This window comes from Linepithema humile, chromosome 2 (genome assembly GCF_040581485.1).
Source record: "Linepithema humile isolate Giens D197 chromosome 2, Lhum_UNIL_v1.0, whole genome shotgun sequence".
Lineage (NCBI taxonomy): Eukaryota > Metazoa > Arthropoda > Insecta > Hymenoptera > Formicidae > Linepithema > Linepithema humile.
In genome coordinates this window covers 9214179-9236239 of record NC_090129.1, presented here as the reverse complement: position 1 = coordinate 9236239, position 22061 = coordinate 9214179, and the positions used below count along the sequence as shown (strand labels likewise).

Here is a 22061-nt window from a genome sequence, read left to right as displayed (position 1 = left end):
AAGATGAGGATTGCAGTTAAAGCTCGTGTTGATTCTCAGTTAGCGAGTAATGTTAGCGCAAGCGATAAAAATCGCGTTTATCTTAATTGTGAATTAATTTATCAGCTTACTGTAATTTGCTGTACATGTCAATTTTGCTATGATCGCTCATTTAATGAATTGAAAGTAATTTCAATACAGTCCTTGCCGTTTTACCTAAAAATATGAAAAGAAATCTAAAAATAAAATCTGAAAGATGAAACTAAAACTATGAATCAACACTTTCGACAAAAATAATGTTAATAATTATTATAATTTTGACTATCTAAATATTGAAGTCGGAGTTATTTAGAGAATTCAAGCTGAAACAATTTTCTCACTTTCCAAATTTTTCTTATCTTGGAAAAATATTATAACAAGCTTGACAAGCATAGAGAGAGATATATATATTAAGACTTTTCAGTACTTTAACGAAGCGCTTACCTTATTGTCGTGTCCAATCAACGGCGTCTCCGCCGTAGTTTCGTCGCTAGGACGATTCATGTACGGGTGTGGTGGTGGCACGTAAATCGGTTTAGAATGACTGGCGACTTGCGCGTAAATCGTCGGCTCCTGGATCGGCTGTCTGCGTGTCAAAGTCGACATGGGCAGCAGCTGGGGCCGCTGGAGGCTGGAGATTTGCACAGGCTGGTAGCAGTTTGGGGGTATTCGCCGATTTCCCCTCAGCGTTAATTCGGCGTACGTTAGCTCGGACTGTTGCAATATTAGTGCAGAAATTTGTTAGGCGCGTATTTGCGTTAAAACAGATCTCTCATCGATCAAGAACAAAGCTCTAAGTCGCATTGCTTACATAAAAAATAAAATTATTACGATGAATAATTACTAAATATCAATCATGCGATTATTGAACTGTGCAATCCTGAATGAAACTAGTTTAAGCATATAATTACAAAAATTATATTGAATTACTGACGTAACTGACAAACTTACGTTGTTCGCTGCTGAGAAGGTATTCGTGTCTGGACGTTGCTGCTGCAGCACGTATCGCGGCGACGTTCCTTTGCACAATTCCGCGTACGAATTTTCTACAATAGCGTAAGATACAGAGATTACTACTGCTTCCGCCAATAAACTCACGCACGCTTATGCAATATTTCAATCGACTGATCTCTCGCACAGATAATTTTTCATAAGGAATAACCGTTCCATAAGTAAAGAATGTGCGTTTTGAAAGTTTCACGCGCTAGTCGTGAATCATGGTATTATAGGTTTGTTAGCATTTCGTTCTTGCTAACAAACGAGAGTCAATCCATCAACAATTGAGCTAATCTCCGGAAGAGAATCGAGCGATTTGTCTGGCACGACAAATCGCTCGATGCGACGTGCGTGACGTTTATCCCTCGAGCATATACTAAATCGAGGAGCGTGCGAAGCGGAGTGACAGGATCCTCGCCTACCGTTCGCGTGCGGTATTATATCAGGATTCTTCTCGAAGCTCTCGATGCTATCGGTGCTGAGGGGCAAGGTCGACGATTTGTCACGCGGGGACGAGGCGCCGGTGCCCGACGCAGCTAGGTTCGCCATGCCGCCGTCGTCGTGAGAGTCCTCCTGCGATCGGGGTCGATAGCGCAGCCTGACAGCCAGCACGATCACGAAGATCACCAGGAGCAGCCCCGCTGTGGCCCCCACCACGGCGCCCAACAATGGACCCGACAGCGACAGCATAACTGGCGTCAGGGCTGCAAATTGTATTCGATTGTTTCGTGACGAATACGAAGAAAAGGGGGAGGAAGGGACAATAGTGGAGAATGGTCGGTTTTCTACTTGTTTTCGAAAAGAGGTGAAATGACTGCAATATTTTTTTTTTTTTTTTTGGACTTTACAATAAGAGTAACTTTCAACCATTCGTCGTTCACACAAAAGCTGCAGGAAGGATTGTAATACTAGATTTATATTTTTTACGACAGAGGATTTTCACTCAAATCTAAATTAAATTAAGATAAATAAAAATGCAGCGTATAAAACAAAGAGAAATAGAAAATATTTAAAAAATACGAGGAGAGGATTCGCACAAAGGTTCCATTCAAATCTACATCAGATTCTAATAAAAATCTAAAGTACAAAAAAAAAAATCAAGGATCAAAAATCTTCTATATATTTTCGCGAAGACTGTAAATATTCTTTTTGAAGAATAGATGTTGTTTTAAGTATTAAATATTGAAAACGAGATTTTTTATCGCGTGCTTTTTAGGCGAACGTGTTAACAAAAGTCTAGAGTGAAAAATGTATAAAAGGCGATAAAGGAAATCGCTTTACTATTTCGCGACGACTGCTCCTCGTGAATGTCGATTCGACTATGGATAAAGCATTTTCGATTTGGCAGGCAACTTTGCAGTCTCTTTGAACGATCGCCGTGCGTAATCCTCATGGAGAAAGCTCCGAGTTTTGTTTACAGTTCGACTACTTTGATCGCGACTGACCGAATCGCGAAAATCGCAGTGCGAAAAATTCGCGAGAAATCAAACACGATTTTTCATTTCCAATTTCATTTTTTTAACAGAAAGTTGTGCGCAATTTTTTTCCCTCAATAATAATTATTTCGCGATGAAAAATTATTATTACGCTTACCGGCAGAGGTATCTTGATGCGTGAAAAAAAATGCACGTCTCGCGTGTCGAGAATATTCATGAATGAGTGCCGCACATAAATTTATAATAAATGCAAATCATGACAAATTACAACGATCGCATAAACTAATGTCCATGCTCGACGTACGAGGGGGACGTTACTCGACTTTCTAACAAGAAGAATACTGCTTGAGAAATGCAACACAACTTTTTCCAATAAAAAAAAAAATAAAAAAAAAAAAGAGGAGGATGAATAACACGGCGGAATACATCCGCACTTCCGTCCGCGCTGTTTCCATCTGTGAGAATCTCACGACGTAGGCGAGTGTGTAAAGAGTGTGCGAGTCTTTATTCGCGTATGTACAATTAAAGTGTGCGGAGAAGTGCAGCTCGCAACATAAATCTAACTCGGAAGCAGGAACGCCATGCCGCAAGCGTAACATTCTGGAAGCGTCCCGAACATTTCTGATACGTTAAAAATACGTGCGCGTCCATCCGTGTATGCTCGACCCGTAAAGAAATGATCGTAAAAAGTGTGCACATATAACGTCTCTCTTAGCATTGCGATCGTAAAGGCAGCCTCGTTTGAATCATCACGCGGCGACATTCCTCGAGTTTATCACGATCCGCCCCGATTACGGGGGCGCGATGAAAAATTTACAACGCGCGCTTTGGAAGTCTAATTATTGCACCGACGTTGCTGCTGTTAAAAAAAAAACGATCTAAAAATCAGCATGTTTAAATCGTCAAGATAAAACAGAGATTTAACTCTCCGCATTTCGTGAATTCCCATTTTTTTTTTACTCTTTGCTCCGTTAAATCTTCATTATTTTCGAATTTACGGACATTTTCAGTAATTAGTATCTGAAATGCGGGGATTACGAAGATAAACTCAATACAATGCGTGTTTTGTGATAAAAATAGATAGATCGGAGGAGAAATTCGAGCGGCAGCCGCGGTTTTTTCCTCAGCTGTCTTCAAATCCGTTCATAAGACATTCTCATAAGAGAGCTCGAGGTTCTTTATCATCGAAGAATAATCCGCCCCTCCGAATACGCGGGCCGACGGGTGTTTGCGTAGATCATAGATCACACAACCGCATTAGCAATAAATTTGGAATTCAAATGCACTCCACGCCGAACTGCTGCGGTACTCAAGTTCGAGGCTAATCAAAACCCACTTATATTCGCGAACTCTGCTAAATGAATGCCTCTCCGCTGGCTCGTTTCCGTTGCCGGTGCTTCCTCCCCTGCCCCTTTCTCACAAGATGATATTAAAGCCGAGGATGCGTCAACACTCGCGAACATCAAACTAAGCTAATGACAATTTGAATTCATGCCTCCGTACGTGCGTGGAAAGTGTATTTTGTCGAGTCGAGAGTGCGCGCGAGAATCTTGGGCATATTTTTTTCTATTCCAATGCGGTTTCAAGGAACAGATGGTGAATAAGAAATATGGCTGTAAGTCTCTCTTCATTCTATCGATTTATATTGAAATAATACGAAATTCAAATAATATTCCAAGCGGAATGAAGAATTAATTAAAAACTTTTATGGAAAAATTGTATATCGCTATTTTTAGTTGGATTTAAAGTATTATTCTGTAAAAAAAAAAATTTTTGCATATTTTAACATAAAGAGATTCAAATAATTTTGTTAATGTACAATTCGTATTTTTGTAAGATTTTACTTGACTCGAACTGCGCCTCTCAATTATAGATCTTCCCGAACAGCCTGTGACATTCAACGTTTCGTGTAAATTAAACAAATTTGTAGACAATTATTATGAACAAAGAGACGATGTTATATTTACATAATTTATATCACTTAATGTTTTAGTGAAGAAGGAATAATAAATGGATCGTCCCGCTTTTGAACGTATTTAAAATTAATTTAAATTACATCTTCCGGATTTATCCCGGAAGACTGTCTTACGAAATGCCTCATAATATAATAAATGGATGTGAGCAAATCTTTGGTGCATGACTCCAAGCTCTTCGTGCAATAATGCCACGTTCCGTTGCACGCGTCACTTGTGCGTGCAAGCTTTATTGTCTCCGAACTTAAGCTGCTTTCGGTGACCTTATCCATTAATTTACAAAAGATTAATTGAAAGCGCTATTCCTGGCACACCCTCGTGTTCCACGCTAATGTTGCCTCGCTGAATTTACCTCATTCGGGAAGCTTACAATTATTTGACCGTGGAAGTCTGTTGTTTATTGATCGCACTCGCAAGTCGTCGGTAAATAAAACATTAATAATACAAACGTAGCTTTGCAGCGCGCACGAAGCAAAATTATAATAAAATTGGAGCTTCGGAAATGATATTACAAAAAACAAAATAACATTTCAAATCATTTTTGCATTATATTTTTAACAAAGTAGAAAATAAGTTTAATTATGTAAATTTATATAATTTGCGTAAATATTAAAATTTTGAAGAATATAATTTGTATGAATAAACGTTGTGAATGTGAAACATCCCGATGTACTCCGTAAAATTGTCAATTTTAAATGTCGATAAAATTAAATGTATAAACGATTAAGGCGATTGTGTCGCGAGCGGACTGCAAGCTGGATTTTTCGCTCTCGACATATCCGCTCGAGGATTTCAATAACATTTCTCGCGATGTTTCAGGGATGTATATGTACATTACTGCTGACGATCTCGACAAGCTGGAAGATCAGGCTTGGCCACAGAGCAATTTGGATGAATGCATCTCGACAGGGATTACACGGTTACAGGGCGTACAAACGGTCGTCTTAGTGGTATCTCTTAGAAACAAGTTCGCCCGACTTTGCTCCATCGTGTACGTGCTAACTGTTTACAGGACGCCTCGGGGTGAGTCGACTTCCGCCAAGAATGCGAAACCTTCGATTAGCATATCTACATCGATTATCCTGGCTGTGTCGTTTGTGATATTATATCAAGCCGGCGACGGAAATACGATGCAATAATATAATTGCCCGAGCGAGTGCATTTGTTTACCGCGTTACTGAGCGCAAAATACGCCGTTTGTTTGCCCACGGCGGAGACGAACTGTGCATGTAAACGATTTTCTGCGAACGTCATTGCAAAAACTAACAAACGCGAAAAAAAAAAAACCCCCGATACATTATTACGTCAGTTTAGATTTGTCGGTGATACTTGTCGAAGTATTCGAGCTTATAAGGATGCTTCGCAAAATAGATTGAAAATATTGAGACATACTGTTTAATCAATAATTTCATTTTTATTGTAAATTACTGTATTTGAAAATAATTTTACGTAGATAGATTGCGACTTAAGGATGGATAACATGCAAAAATTTTAAATATTAAAAAATTATTAAAGCAGAGTCGACGATTATTTAGAATATTAATTCAAAATCACTGGTTAATATTGCATCTGCGTTACAGATTGCGGAAATGTCTACAAATCTCCGGTAAAGCAAAATTTTTGCTTCATTACGATTACGTATTGCGTATAAAATGTGATTAATATGCAATGAAAAACGCGCGAAGAGAGAATTATTATATATACGTTTCAAAACATGAAATATTTTATCAATTAAAACTCAATTCAATGCATAAATTATTCCTCTGATTAGTAAATATTGCAGAGAAAAATATCTGTCGCATTTAAATATGTATGAAGAAAGTCATGTGTTTTGAACCTTTTAATTAAATGTACGATGGTGATATCTCGTAGCGGCATATAATATCTTTCTTCATTATGCTCTTTAAACATTACGTTAAAGGGAAGATAAAAACCTCCCCCCCCCCAGATTTTATTAACATGCGAAAACATTAACAGTGCTTTTTAATCCGGACGACACAAGCATACATTTTCTTTGCAATAATATACAATAGAGGAGAATTAACGGAGTACACTCACGAATGGAAGTTACATGCAAAGGAAATTAGCGAGCAAAAGTTAGGAGTGTAGACAACGAGAGAAAATACAATTGCAATCAACACACAGCTTGTAGCGCAGCAAGACATGTCTACCGCTCTAATCGGAGGAGCGGACAAAATTTCCGCAGCGACGGCCGTAAAGCATAATGCGAAAGTGACGTCTACATTGTCGCTTCGCGTCAACACGCGTATCTGGCGCATGCAGATCTGACCGTGTCGTACAAACAATGTAACAATATTTCGCAAGTCAATCGCCGGATTCCCTGGTGATTGCCTTTAATTCGACGGTTCCCGGCTCCTCGATCGGCGGGTAGCGAAAAAAACAAAAAAATTTAGCGCAGCGCGCACGCCAAAGCAAATATGCAAATCTCGCGATACTCGTGATGAATTTGCAGAAGTGTTGACACGTCGACTGATTCCCACTGATTGAACATTTTCATCGCGTAGATCTCGCGTCGGCTTGTTTTCAGCGCGCATCGCGCGACCCGAACGGAACGTTTTCGCTGTAAAATATTCGTCGCGAGGGCTCGCTCGGAGCTATGATACAGAAAAAAGTTATCGGATCGCGTTTAACGGCGAACAAAAACAAAACGTATAATTTATTCGAAAGACAGGAACGAGAGACCGACGGTTCGGGAAGCGCGATTCACACTTTTCCGCGGAACGCTATGCAGAGGGAATGAGTTCAACAAGAATCTATAAATACTTTATGTCAAAGTAAAAGCTTTTCAAGCAAAGTTCAGCTTTCATTGACGGTCTTATTTCCGGCGTCGCGGAAATAGTGGCGTCTCCGCCAGTTAAAGCTGAGGGGAGAACAAAAAGAGAGAGAGAGAGAGGCAAATGAAATATAAGGAACAATACTGTCAATGTGTGGAGTCGCAAGAAGCAATCGTACGAAAGAAAAGATAAGTGACTGGATCACTTTGAAACAATAATCGCAAATAATACGAAACGAGATGTGAAAATCATAGATGACCATCTGTCCTCAATATCCGTCTCGTAAATCGATGTACTTTTCACATTGGATTTTTAATCCTCCTTCGTTCCACATAACTCTTACATTTCGCTGTGCCCGATCGTTGGGGATTTATTTCGATTGCGGTAGCCTTGGGCTTAATCCGCGCTGCATGGCATTGACAAAATAACGAGTATGCGGAATATCGATTGCCGGAGAATCTCGCGCGCGCGCGCGGATAAAATGTAAATAATTAAATCTCCGAGATGTCCGGGCGGGAGAACAATTTGCAGGCGTCAGAGAGACCGACACATGCGTTTCCTCGCTCGACAACAACGACGTCGCTCGTCGCTAATTACAGCGCGCCGCTAATCCCTCCCGCGAAAAGCACCATCGACGTTCGCCGGGACAACAACGAGAGAGAGAGAGAGAGGGGGAGGGCGTTTGGTGAGAGGGTTGGCGGGGGGTTCGGGACGATGTCCATTGTGTATCTGGGCCCTACCTGTACGCTGCTGCTCCTGGGTATTATCCTGAATAAAGTGCGGACTGTGGAGGACCGTGGCGTCGCTCATCGTGTGCGCCGTCATGATCCTGAGGGACAGCACGAGGCCGGACTGGCTCCTCTCGGCCGGCAGATCCGTCACCTCGAGCATGCTCGGCGTCAGGCTCGTCGCGGACGCCAACAGCCGTCTGGTGTCGGCGTCGAAGACCTGCAGCACGTAGGTGGCGGTGTTCGCGTCGAAGTACTCGCTCTCGGCGCAGCTCACCCGCACGGTCGTCCGGCTCTCCTCCCGGATCGTGCAATTCTCCGGCGAGGGCGGTTGCGCCAGCCCCTTATCTGCTACCGGAAGTGCCACAACACACCAGCCTCAGCCTTCATCTGACTCTCAGGGGGAGTGACGAGGGTTGGGGGCGGGGGTGGTTTTCGGGAGAGTCAAAGGTGGTCTCGATGGCAGCTCAGGGCCGAATGGTTGTTTCATGAGTTGGAAAATGGTCATTAAGTGTGACGGGTGATAATCGGTATGAAATGTATGCAGATTTATGCAAATATATGCCGGATAAATGGTCGGAAAGTCATGACTGGTCAACAGCGATGCTTGGCCGTAGGCTCGCTAAGGAGTAATGAACTTTGAAACTAATCGACGAGCTCGTGTCATGTCGCGATTAAAGAGAGACTGGCGAGCAAGCGGCCGCGAACGGAGGTGACTTGGAAATCAGAGAAATCGAACGACTGACAATAACAACGCGAGTGACTTTGTGATAGAGAATATGAGAGATTCGGCCAGCTGATACGCTCTCCTCTCGCGAATTTCAAGAATTTCACAAATTTCTTTACTAAATTCAGCAAAAATTCGACCCGCAATTCGAATGTCTGTCGAGAAATCATCAAGACACGCGTACGCGAATGGAGCTTAATCAGTCGTGATATTGCTCATCGTAAACGCGTCCTCGCGTTTTCGCGAGCTTGATGGCGCGCGATCCCTTCGAGAGAGCTCGATCACGCCGATGGATTTTCATGAAATGTGCCAATCGTTCGTCACGCCGTGCACCGACGTATTTTAATGCAAAACGTCAAAATGCAATCGATACCCGCCAGTCATCGAGCGAAACGAACCGATCCGTGCGCATATTTTTGGCATTTTTATCGCCTCAAAAGCTGCCATTCGATGGCGTGCAGCAGTCCTTTAACGCGGTCCATAGTTTTCAGATTGCATGGACAAAGTGTATCCCTTACAAAAGATAAAGTCGCTACGATTTCGGTGAATTCAAACTTTGAATAATGAGAGGAAAAAAGGGGGTTCATTTGATCATTAATGCACGACTCTCGGTCTTTGTAATACGTTAAAAATGTACTTCTGCGCTTACGTGACATTTTTTATCTCAGCACGATTCATAGAATATGCTTTCAGTCTTTGTAACGCGGCAAAAATGTTCTTCCACATTTCATTTTTCATCAGCACAATTCGTGGAATATGCCGGTGAAATTTCGCGAAGCATTTTAAAATTGGAGATCGGAATTATGCTGCTTTCAAACTTTGATTTTCTCTTTCCCGCGAGAATAGTACCGTATCGTCGAGTCTTCGTTCGTTCGGGGCGCGGATATAAATCGGGCGAGCGTAGCGTAAGGAACGGCGATTTGTAATGAAGGAGGGCCAGCTGACGCGAAATACGAAAGCCTTTTATAGTCTGGTTTACCCTATCTCGATCCACTGCGCGCCGGCCGCAGTAGAGCGGATAAACGACGACGCCGACGGGTTCCGCAGCCGCCACCTATTAGCCGCGCATTATTAACGCGCGTACACCGCTTAACGTCCGTCTACGTGCACCCACGGGTTAATCGTAAGCAATTAGTTAGAAGAATGTGGCGTAGTGGACCCGGGGGTCGCTGGCGTTAAATTAGGCCGAGAAATTTGTTTAATGGGGTTACGCGGAGCTGCTATCAAAACTATATCTCGCGACAGGGACGAACTTGAAAACGCGTGCAGATTATCGCGATAAGATACATTATCGTTACGCTAACAGCAGAATCCTTCGTATCTCCTTTTCAATATTAAATCTGTGCTTTAATTATTTTGATTGAATTGTTTAACAAAGGACGTTAAAAAAGTCAGTCGAATTAAATTAATTGAACTAAATATTACAAGGTGTAATGCATGTGGAATCACAGTGCTTGAAAAAGCTCATCTTTTTGTTAATTTACGATAGATTTACGTAAAATATAAAAAAGATTTGCTAATAAAAGATAACTATCAATGTTTTTCTGATAAACGAAAAGATTATACTGAGATTTAAGGAATAAGAATTACATCGAAAATAGATTTATCTCTTAAAAACAATTCGCGCGTAGCATTATTATTGATTATTCTGCTTATTCCGTCATCGAATTATTGATGCTGATTGTCAGAGATGAAAGTGGAGTGAGTGGGAATAATGAAGAAAGTACGAAACGGTCATTGACGACGAGCGATCATGCGCCGGTGTCGATGTATGCATCTAATGGTATCTTAAAAATACTGTACGTCCGCTACGATTTTGATGCAATTCTCTACACGAAACTCTAAACACGGTCACATAACATACGTGTGCTTGATTGAAGTAAAAATATAATACCATCATTTGCTGAAAATAGCCGTGGATTTCAGACGGACGAATCCAATATCATCGTAACTCGCAAATTTATGCTCTCCAAGCGTGCATATGTTTTGTGAGAAAAATTTTATTTGATACATGCACATTTCGTGTATACGACTGAAATATGATATTTTCTGAATCTATGCGATATTCGTACGCAAAATGCAGAAGTGCTGTTGTTAAAATTGTTTTTATGATTAACCATACAAGAGCGTAACAAAATAAAAATAATGTACGAATTAAATATTATTTGATAACTAAATGCACGAACAAATTATTAGAATATATTTTTGTCAGTTTTACTCGTTTCGAGAGAATCGTGTTGTTCAAGCATTTTCATTAAAATTTGTTACGATATTCTTTTTATTTTAACTACAACTTTGTATTGCACGATTAATTCAATTATCAAATAATTAATTATTAAACTTTGTTAATACGTGTTTTAAAATAATCTTAAAATGAATTTTGCATTGCGAAAAATGCCAGCAAACAAGATTTGACACACAACAGTTTTATTTTATAATTTTACACAAACTCGTGAATATATTTATTGTTTTAGTATTAATCAATGTTTTTTTTCTGCCAGATATAGTTTTTCTCGATTATGGTACATTAAACTACAAGCTAAATTTCCGTCAGATAGAGAGCGAGAGAGGCGAGAGGAAATTAAATTCCATTACAAACTTATTACTCATTTAAACTTTTCTGCATACATCCTGTATAGCTGTTTGTCTAACTCCCGGCAATAATGAGGGATATTTGGTGCAAACCGTTTGAATGATCTCGCGCAAATCAACATAGATGCACGATATTGTGGCGTAATATACTTGCGAAACTTTCACGCGGCCACTCAAAAAGCCGCTGAAATCGAGTTACGATGTTATTGCTCGAGAGAGGATCAATATGTTCACACGAGTTCTACGATGCAAGGCCGTGCAGCGTAGCGAACAGTGCTCAAAATATTAGATCGATTCATAAGCAATATCCGTATCTAGAATGCTTCCTTCATATTCTCACTTTTCGTTTATATTTCCGGTGCATTTTTACGATACGTACCAAGTGTCGTTTTATGCTGCGGTGGCGATATTGTTGTGGTATCGAAACTGAGAAATTGCTCCATAAACTATAGAGTTTATTACACCGAAATGAAAAAAAGTTTTAATCGAGAGAGAAATTATAAAATATAATCAACTGTATACTTGGAACACTGATTACTTAAAATTTGTGTGACGTTATATATTTAAAAAGTCTACGCCATAGAAGCGCAGAAAATTATCTAATGAGTAGTTAAGAAGCATCGATGATAAAAGGTGTCTTTGTTATCATCGTCAGTATTTGTTATATTTATTTCATTATTATCTCTATCGTGATTATTATCGCTGCTATATCAAAGAGAACTCCACTCGAAACGCAAAGCTCCTTAAAACTCCTTTAAACGTTTGCTCAGCACTCCGCCCAACGATACCGCACCGTTTCAGCATGCTCGTATGGCTTCGTAGACACACTTATGAATCGTCTGATATGCATATCGTGAACGACTTTATCGCGGATCGACTCGTCGCCGATCATTTTCTCGGCTCGGCTGTTGGATTCTGACGGACGAACGGACTCACCTGTTCGTCTCTCAGGGAGATTGAGGGTGGTGGCGCGAAAGTGCACGGTCTCGCTGCGACCTTTGCTGTTGGTGGAGTAAATGGTGACCTCGTAGGTGGTGCCGGGGTCCAGATTGCCGACCGAAAAGATGGGTATTTTGCTGGTCTGGTTGTAGACGGTCGTGGCACCGCCTTTGCCGGCTTCGCGGTCCACCTGCATGGTGAACTTTTGCGGTAGCCCGCCGTCGAAGCCCTCCACGCACTCCACGTAGATCGAATCGGTCGTTTGATTTAGCAAGGAGCAGTTGTGCGGCGTATCCGGGCGGCCTGTTGGATTCGCGCGCGCGCAATCAGTGTCGAGGTTCGATTTATGGCGATGCTCGGCGCAATTAGCAAACATAAACAACTGCTTAATGTGTGAAATTTAAAGGGCATCCTACGGTACCGTGAAACATATCCGGCGCGATTCCATATCAAAGTTGTGACCCCGCGATAACATGGAAATCGTCGATTAATTATTTACAATTGGAAGGAAATGTATATAATTAATGTAAATCCGAATCGCTTGTTTGAGAAATAGTCTTTATCCATTTTATATTTATTATTCGTGTATAAATTTAATCTTGCTGAATCGCTCGGAAAGATCTTCGCAAAATGGCAAAATAGTCATTTCGGAAGAAATAAGAAACCGAATTCCGACGAGAGACTGCTGACAAGAATAATTGGTCCCCGCTAACGTCGAGATTTGATCGTCTTTCATCAACCGATACGAGCTTAGCTAGATATCCGTTTTTGTTCGCGTAACTACTCGGCACTTAAATCGAAATGTCCCTTTTACGCAATGTTCGCCTGATGGTGGGTTTTATTACGGCTTTCCGGTGGTTTAGTGCCAAACCGAGTACTAAAATGCGTTTGTCACGTATTTGACGCGGCCGCCTGTAATTCGTGTTCTTCACGTATGAATGATATCTTCGGCGGCCGGCAAATAAATTGTTCCGCGTGATGCGTAAAAACGACCAGTTTGCGTGAACTTTTTACGCTACCGCGATAAAAATTTGCGGTGATATTTTTCCAATATTTTACGAGCGTATCTCGAATGTGAAGATAGTTCTTCCGTTAAACTGTATTAAAAACTGAGTTAAATTGGATTTTAGAATGTAAAATTGCATATTAGCGAGATATACTGTTACACGAGCTAGTCATGAAAATTGAACATCTATACGTTGGACGTTGAAAAACCGCCGTGATAAAAGTTATGATCATATTTTTCCAATATTTTGCGAGCCTGGCTCGGACACAAAGATAGTTTGTTTTCGCTAAACGATTTAGAATGCAAAGTTACACATTCGAGACGTAGCTCCGTTTAAACTGCAATCGTAAAAAACTAGTTGAAGTAGAGGAAACTAATAGTACTCGTCAAGATAAGTGAAGCGTTTAATGAGCACAATTGCCATTTCATTCTGAAGTGTGAGAACATGTTTTGTCACACACAGCAGTGTTTGTTTTCCTGCAGTTGTGACAACAACATGTAAATTTCAAGTGTTACAATCGATTGCTTTATCTGTATTCAAGTTTATTACTTTTCCCTTATTTCAAGCACTATTTATTCTCTAACGAGATTTTTGTCATCACAAAATATCATCTGTACACGCGTGACGATATTCACGCGCCAGAAAAAATTGTATTAAAATAATCTAAATTGTAGTGAAAAAATTATAAATTGAGGAATTTTTTTTTTATATAACGACCTATAGATATTGAAATAAATGTAACGAGAATTCGAGTGAGAAAGATGTTGATTCTCGTTGAGTTCACATCGCGCCTCGTAAAGAAATCCCTTCCGGTTTATCGAGATGCCGATAATTTGATAAAAATGCAGTGGACGCGATGCATTTATAAATCACGGAATGCCGGATGGCGGTGTTTCGCGGCGACGACAGGAAGAGTAAATGCATCGAATCTGTTGAATGCACTTTTCAAGAGCTTCGGAACGACGCAACATTCGTCTGCTAAAATCGATTGCCGTCTTTTAAAAAGTTGTGTCCGCGACAACGTTCGGTAGATTCATCGATCTTCGTTGCATTTGATTTATTCACTTGATGATGATAATGATATCAGCGATTGTTGAGTCACAAAAAAAGAAACGCCGAATGTCGCATAATTTATGTCGCGATTTACATTTGTGTCTCAACGTGAAAATTGAAATGAGACGCGCGATTACGATTCGACTCGGAGAAAATGAATCTCGCGTTCCGTTCCCGTTATTTAATAATAATTATTACTTTAAACATTTGTATAATAAATTTTTGCTGGATTATTAATCAATTATGTGGTAATTAGCATTAAAATATGTTGTGCAGTAATTACAAGCTAACGCATGCAATTACTTGTATAAAGCACAACAAAATAACGCGTTTAATATTTCGCAACAGTCGTTACATTTCAAGCATCGGCAACACATTTCTGTATTTAATAATAATTCTCATTTTCTCCCGACGATGCACGAGAGCAATCACGTTAATGTAACAAATTAATGCGATAAATAATGTTCCAGTGAGCCCGCCGTTTAAGAATGTACGTTTTTAAAACGTCTTCAAAAGTGTCCAAGAGAGACACCGAGATACATTTCTTAATAATCAGATTAGCAAAGAAGGATGCGCGTGTCGCGAGGACCGACGGCAGGCCGTAACACACCCTTTGAAGGTAATTTTTCAAGATGCACGGTGAGTATGGTGAGGCACTTACCAGCTGGCACGACGTGGTAGACGCACGGCTCGAGCTGAGTGCCCTGGTCATTGCTGCCCCAGCAAAGGAGAGTACCATAGTCCAGTTCGGTCATCGGTGTGTAGGAGGCCGTCGAGTGTGTATGCTCACTCGTGATGTGCGCCTGAGCTATGTCCACCGCCTCCATTGTATTATTGAATTTCCAGGTGAACGATACTTCCGGCGGGTTCGCCTCCAGCTCGCAGGGGATGCTCGCGGTCTCCTGCCGCGCCACGCCGAATACCTTCGTCTGGCCGTGTTGGCATACCGGCACAACTGAAAATGTAAATGTTGGTTTGCGCGTCGAGAATATAAAGCTCTCTCCGGTCATCTCTGCGGACGTTTCGCGAGATGTGTGAACGATAAACGTTAGGTATCTTTGGACCCTCTTTGGATTATTCGTTCGATATCTGTTGTTTTTGCAACAACCGCACGCTCCGATTGCTGAAATTCGATAATTTACAGGGCGAACGCGCAGTGTGCAATTTGCGCAGAATTTTTCGATATTGCCTTTCGACTGCGGTTATTAAATATCATAATAATAAAAATGGCGGTTAGAATTTAATCAATGGGTTATCAATAGTAATGGAATTATTTAATATTAAAAATTATAAAGGGGCAAATTGAACCTCAAGCATGCGAGCACGTGACAAAGTAAAGCGCGTATGTGTCTGTGTTCTTAGTTAATTTCCACGCGAACTGATAACGGAAACTCGAGTCGTTTGTACGAGACTGCGTAATTGGGGAATCGGTCGTTTAATTAATTAATAAAATTAGTGTATGACCGATGATTTTAGAACCGAGGGTTCTCGGCAATCCGCCCGGTGACGTGGCCGGATCTTTTCCCCGAGTAGCCGGATGTGTCGAGGAACGATCGACACGTAAAATCTGATACTCGTCGGAGACTAACGCGATTATTAAGCACTATCCGTAATTAAGCATTAACGATGGAATTCGTGTTTCCGCGCCATTCCCGAGTTCGTGTCAACCTCAGTCGACACGGTATCTGATATCGCCGTAATATACATAATACGCAATATACATGTATATATCCTGTAATCTACATATTGCAACAGTGCACCATTAGTAGAGCATGTCTTCATTGTTCAGACACCAGCGGGGGCATTCGCGTATGTTCGCGAACGACGTTTTCCCCTATTATATTCTCCGCCGGGAAGCAGTTACCGCCACGTTGCTTTACAATTCATGGCGACCGAAAGTACGTCGTTGCACCCGCTCGGAAAGAAAATAAGCCTATAGCGGCATGTGGCTTTTCACGTAGCCATGGAAAGGAGGAAAAAAAAGAGCGCGCACGTTCTTAAGTACTTCGCAAAGCGTTCGCGGAGTGGCTCGCAAATGAAGAAACTGTGTAAGCACGCTTAAGACATCTCTCCAAGTGCCGAAATTCTGCCTCAACATTCCAACATCTACCGTAGCATTAAAATTTAAAAGGAAATTTTTCATCTCTCGAAACAAACTTTGGCTGTGTGCTTTTATTTCTGGGTGTCTCGAAATATCTTGGAAATTTTCTATTTTGAGAAATGAAAAATTTGCGATATACGTTCGTTAAGAATAAATAAGTTCCAAATTGGCCTAAGCATCGACGAAAAAAAAACAAAGCTTGGGGCAATGTATGCAATTTCCTGTACAGAATATTGCTATTTTTTTCGGAATTGAATTGGCAAATATAAATCCATTCCAACAAATAATTACAACTTATACATTTGTAAAAAATTTCGTAAAATATTGTTTAAAAGCGACCTAAAAATTTTTTATATATATAGCCTGAAACAACATTCCAATTAAAATAAATAAAACAAACACATTTGGCAAAATATTGATATTTATATACTAGGTATTTATTTTTTCATTTTTATTTCTAAATGCTCGCGCGACGTGCGCGCATTTTACGAGCGCCGAAGAAATCTTTCCTGTACGGATGAAACAATGCTAGTAATTAAAAAATTCGCGTAGTTGCATTTGCGTTCAATGACAATCCGTGGCGCGTCCCGACGCACCCCGAACGCGTTTACACCCGAAGCCCGCGCCGCGATCGATCGTTATCTCCGGTAGTTTCTGCAATTGACATTCACTTCCACGGAGACGAAAGAAGATATTCGGTGTAAGCTGACAAAGGATCCCCTGCGACCTCGGGCTCGGGGCGGAAGTCCGGTCCGTCTCGTCTGGAAATTCAATAATACTTTGGACGTGGAAGTGGAGAGCCGTAGAACATGCGGGATATCCGGCGCACATATAAGACAGACCCTTCATTGATTAGATCAGTCATAAAATTCCGGACCGGTATCCGGTGCCCGCGTATTGCATCCCCCTTTGTACTTTGCACAGTTGTCGAAAGGAGTCGATCTTGGCGATGCCGGGAATGTTCTGGAAAAGCGTCTTAGCCAGCCAACCGTCGTACAAGGGATATATCGGGGGGCCGATCCTTTGTCCTCCTACGCCGATCGCAGAGAGATATCTTAGGGATGTCATAAGATTGCAATAAAGGTCATGAGTTTTGCGTCGGCGCGGCGTGCGTTGCGCGATCGCGTACGATTGGAAATCGCGTTCTACAGCGACTTTATACTTTCGCGTATCGCGGCGCGCCGGCATTACGATCTTTCAAAAACGACTGGCTAAACGTATACATAGAAAGAAAAAATGCGTTTACCGACACTTTTTTAAAAATCAATTTTAAAAAGAAATTTATTTTTCGCTCAATTTGCTTAAGCATTCGTCGAAATAAGCATAAAAGCTCGCGGAAGTGGATTAACGTAACAGTTCGCCGAAAAATTCGAAAATTGCGAGAGTGAACGCCACGACCCTCAGAATACATCGGCGAAATGGACTCGCATTACGAATGCAAAATGCAAATTCTTACGCTGATATTGTCAATAGGGATTAAAGTTGATGCGCGCGCGAAGCATATACGCGCTCAGTGTCCCCTCCGTTCTTCAGAATTGAATTGAACTTTCCGGCTAAGTGGAGCCTTTCCTCCGAGAACGATCTCCTACGTCAACGTCAACGTCTCCTCTCCGTCCTCGTAAAATCCGGCGGATGTTGAGCGACGCGGGGGATGAATGCCTCGCGATATCGCGGGATACGGGGGATATCGCGATCGATGGCCGAGGCACTGACAATAACCAATTAATGCCGGTCATTAAGCATCAGTGACAGATCGCTCACGCCAAGCGTCCGTGCCAGCTATCGAAATGATATCTGCGCCGTGTATGCATAATTCAACGGGCCGCAATATCGGACTGCATCGTGAAAAATGCACGTCGATCTGTCGCGCGGGGAGGTGGAACGTACACGCGGAAGAGAAAGGCGGGAGGTGCGCTTTTTGTTCTATTTGGAGACTCGATATCGGTCCACCTCGATTATCGGCGGGAGCGAATTGATCTCCGAGGTATAACGTATCTTAAACATTTCGAGTCCACGGGGGATGCTTTAATCCCAGACGTGTCTGATTGGAAAATTGCAGTTTTAAATTATGCGCAAGAATTTACGTATCGAAATAATAATTATTCTCAAATATAACTTTGTTTCTCTCACAATTGTTCGTTGAAAAAATTTCAAAAAATCCTAAAGAATGACATTTTTCGTTCCCTTACGGTTTCAATCAATTATTAATCGATTAAACTGGAAAAAAAAAGTTTCCCGCAGTTCTCCCTCTCGCACACACACAACGGCGATTGCTCGAAGTGATTAAGATTGAGTGATTAAGTTTCGTCAGCGGTTCGGCAGATCCCTCTCGCTTTTAGCAGAAAGTAAAATTACGCTCGGTAGCCCGTTAAAGCCTCTCAGCGAATGTCTGGCGGCGGATACGCTTGTAGAACACACGCGGCGAATGCCGACCCAAGAATTATCGGATATCCTGCCGGTGACAGATTCCTTAGGAGATTTAACGGTACATTAGTTCCGGAGACATCCTATACATACGCAAGCGCGCGGCGCACCCCTCCTCCCTTGATACGAGGCTCGGGCATATTATTCTATGTTTGCGATATTTGCATCATGAATCTTCGTCGATCGCTCGCGGCGTCGCGCGGCGCGGCGCCCGGACGTACATCATCCCTGCTGCTGAAATTCGTAAGAACGTCGTCGAGCGGGGTACGTCACGGAAATTTATAATAATAATAATCTACGGCGTATGAGACCGCGTGGTCGTGCGCGCGCGAGCGCAAGCGCGCGCGAGTGGCCATTACGTCAAATAACGAAGATTTATGCGCGCGTCGTGGCGACGATGTACGCCCGCATAGCTTATGCAGGCGGGCAGGCAACACAACTATCTAGATACCCAGATATTATATGGATCGAGCGTGGCCGGGACCTGAGATGATACATGTGCGTCGATGCCTTGCTTAATCAGATACATTAATTAGCTGGCGTTAATGGACCTAGTTAGATGCGTGGCACGTGGTATGTTAGCTCTATCGGGCCGATCGACCGATCTTCGATGAGATTATCAGGTGTCGTATCGCGCGCGACGCGCGATCGGCGAGACACATCGCGCGATAAGGCGCGCCGACATTCCAGCGGCATTTAAATGCTCGTGACGGGGAGAATTTTCGTCAAGAATTTTATCTCAATTAGATTACCTCGAATTATGGCGGCGTTAATGAACCCTCGTCGCGCAATCGCGCCGTCGATATCGACCGGTGAATCCTCCGGCGCGGTAATAATCGGACAATGTGTGTATTCTACACTGTAGCTATCGCTTTGATATATTAATACGACGCGCAATTAATACGTTGCGCGCGCGCGACGAAAATGCCGCTCGGTATATCGGGTGGAGGAATTTCTCAAAGAATTCCGCCGCAAACACCATCGTGAACATTCACGGGGCCCCCGGCGTATTGTTAAGGATTACAGATGGGTGACACGCGTATCGATCGATCGCCGTCCGGGCGACGTCTTGGCTCGGCTTTTTTTTTTTTTTCACGCGACTACATAATCTATCCAATCTATCACGGTGAATAAATCAAAACGCCCGGCGAGAAATCGAATTCACTTTTGCAGCGCGAATAAATGTCCGGCCGGCGGCTGCGATAAATTCATTGACATATTTCATCCGGCCGGCAGCGGCGGCGGCGGCGGCGGCGGCAGCATTCTAGTTTACGCCGTCCGTCGTGTAATTAAATTACAGCGGGCGAAATCTAAAGTTAGCGAAACGAATTTCGCGAGAGCGCGTGTATTGCGCCGATAACAAGCTGATCGATAACGTATGTACGTCTACTTCTGTCTCGGCGAAAGAGACAATTTTGCGGATCGAATCGCGCTATCAATCGACACGATTTTATTGTCGCGTAAAGTAAAAACGTCAAACTTTTAGTGTATTACGATAAAATTACCGATAATACCGCATGTGAACAATATTTCAAATATCAAAGAATTTATTTCTATTATATTATTGATATAACTCGATAGATAGATACAATTACATTAAACGCATGCTAACAAGTGCAGATAAAGTTTCCGTCGTTGTATAAAACAATTTTTTTCATGAAAATTTCAAAGGACGGATTTTATAAAATACATTTACAATACACGCATGGCCGATAGATTTTCTTTATCAAAAACAAAAACTTTGTTTGAAAATTTATTTCATTCTTTAGATCTTTTATTGCGCGAGACGTTTTCCTGTTTCTAATCACATTATAACGTAATATCATGCCAAAATAGCAGAAAAAATAATGGACTTTAAGAAAACGGCTTTAAATCAAGAGAAAGATTATCTAATAAAAACGAAATTCCGCTGTTTTTCTGCTGTCGCTACTCGCTTCTTATCACAAGATTTATATTCGTGCTAAATAAGGGTGTTTAATATTTTATGTACTAGACGCTCGCGTGGGGTTCGTGTGATAAAAGTGCAGCAGCCCCGCGCGAAATTGCCGCGACGTGTAATTAAGCATTAATCGCGCAATTTCTATTTGAGCGACCTGCATTACTTTGCGCGCGTCGACGCCGGTTAAAGGGCTCCACGTTTATGCCATGTACACTTTGCGGTTCGTACGGTGAGTAGCAGCGGATTTGCTTAAAGGAATTTCACAAAAATTCCCCCGTCTTGTGTATCTCACAAAAAGTATTACAACAATTCGATGCAAAGTATTACGGTAATCCGTTCTCTCTCGCAGTGTGATGCCGAGACAGACGGAAAGAAAGGCAATGTGATCTCGCAATCCTGTATAACGGCTACTTTTCTAGCGTGTTCGATTCATTTGATATTGCTAAATTGTTTCTGACGATAATATAAAATAGTAGCGCTTGGTAATCGAAGTATATCTATGGAAAAAATATATATACGTATGGAATAATAATTTTTGACATGTAAGTTTTGTTACAAAAAAGTAAAATATTTGATGCAAATCAGCGTTCGCGATTAAAACGGCTTGATAATTTCTTATTAAAAAGCAATATCACTCTTCTTAAATAAATTTCGGATTTTTTCTCAAAATTTCAGAAACAACCGGCATTTCGTCCCATTACTTTTGCGCTGTCATGCGAAATTTTACTAATGCTGCATATTACAACACGTTGCGCGCGTTGCGCGATGTTACATATTTTTTCCTTTTTTTTACTTTCAAGATTTTTTAATTTCAAATTTCTAGAATAATATTAACATGCATATATTAGCCGAGTTGCCGACCGCTTGCTTCTGACTAATTACTATTATCGCGTTTAATTGCTACCGGTTTAAAACCCTCCGATTAAGTCCGACGTTAACTTCGACGAGCGGCTGAACAACGGAATTTTTCGACTCGGCACATTAATTACAGGTTGTTACCGGCGACGCATGTCTTGTAATTCGCGCGACAGCCGAAACGCAAACTCTTCCCAAATGCAATTATACAGGAAAAGAAATCGAGCAAAGATCCAGCTGCCGACTGCTCTCGATAAGTTCTTCGTATCGATTTGTATCTTATAGTCAAGGTACCTCGAAAACGTTAGACGTGATCGCGTTAGACGTCGAGACGCATTGCGGATCGGTGAATTTTTAAACACGGTTCGCATCTAGAAAGCATGGTTGCAGTATCGACGATTTTCAAAGAACTTCTCTCGAATATTTCCTATACAAATTCGATGTTGATACTGCCTGCAGCTTAGAATTGTGCGCTTTT

The 22061-nt window shown here is 41.7% G+C and overlaps 1 protein-coding gene across 7 annotated transcripts in view; it reads right to left on the bottom strand.

Annotated features, from left to right (window-relative positions):
• LOC105680016 (neural cell adhesion molecule 2-like) overlaps window positions 1-22061 on the bottom strand; it is a 252842-nt gene that overhangs the window by 4038 nt on the left and 226743 nt on the right. For 4 of the 7 annotated variants that reach the window (XM_012380414.2, XM_012380418.2, XM_012380415.2 and 1 more), the window contains 6 exons: window positions 14926-15219; window positions 12202-12507; window positions 7959-8297; window positions 1437-1718; window positions 970-1064; window positions 463-732 (listed from right to left, as the gene is read on the bottom strand). In XM_012380414.2, coding sequence (XP_012235837.1) covers window positions 463-732; window positions 970-1064; window positions 1437-1718; window positions 7959-8297; window positions 12202-12507; window positions 14926-15219 — 1586 coding nt within the window. Of the gene's footprint in view, window positions 1-110; window positions 196-462; window positions 733-969; window positions 1065-1436; window positions 1719-7958; window positions 8298-12201; window positions 12508-14925; window positions 15220-22061 lie in introns of all 7 variants that reach the window. The other 3 variants (XR_001101931.2, XM_012380417.2, XM_012380420.2) reach the window with 3 other exon arrangements.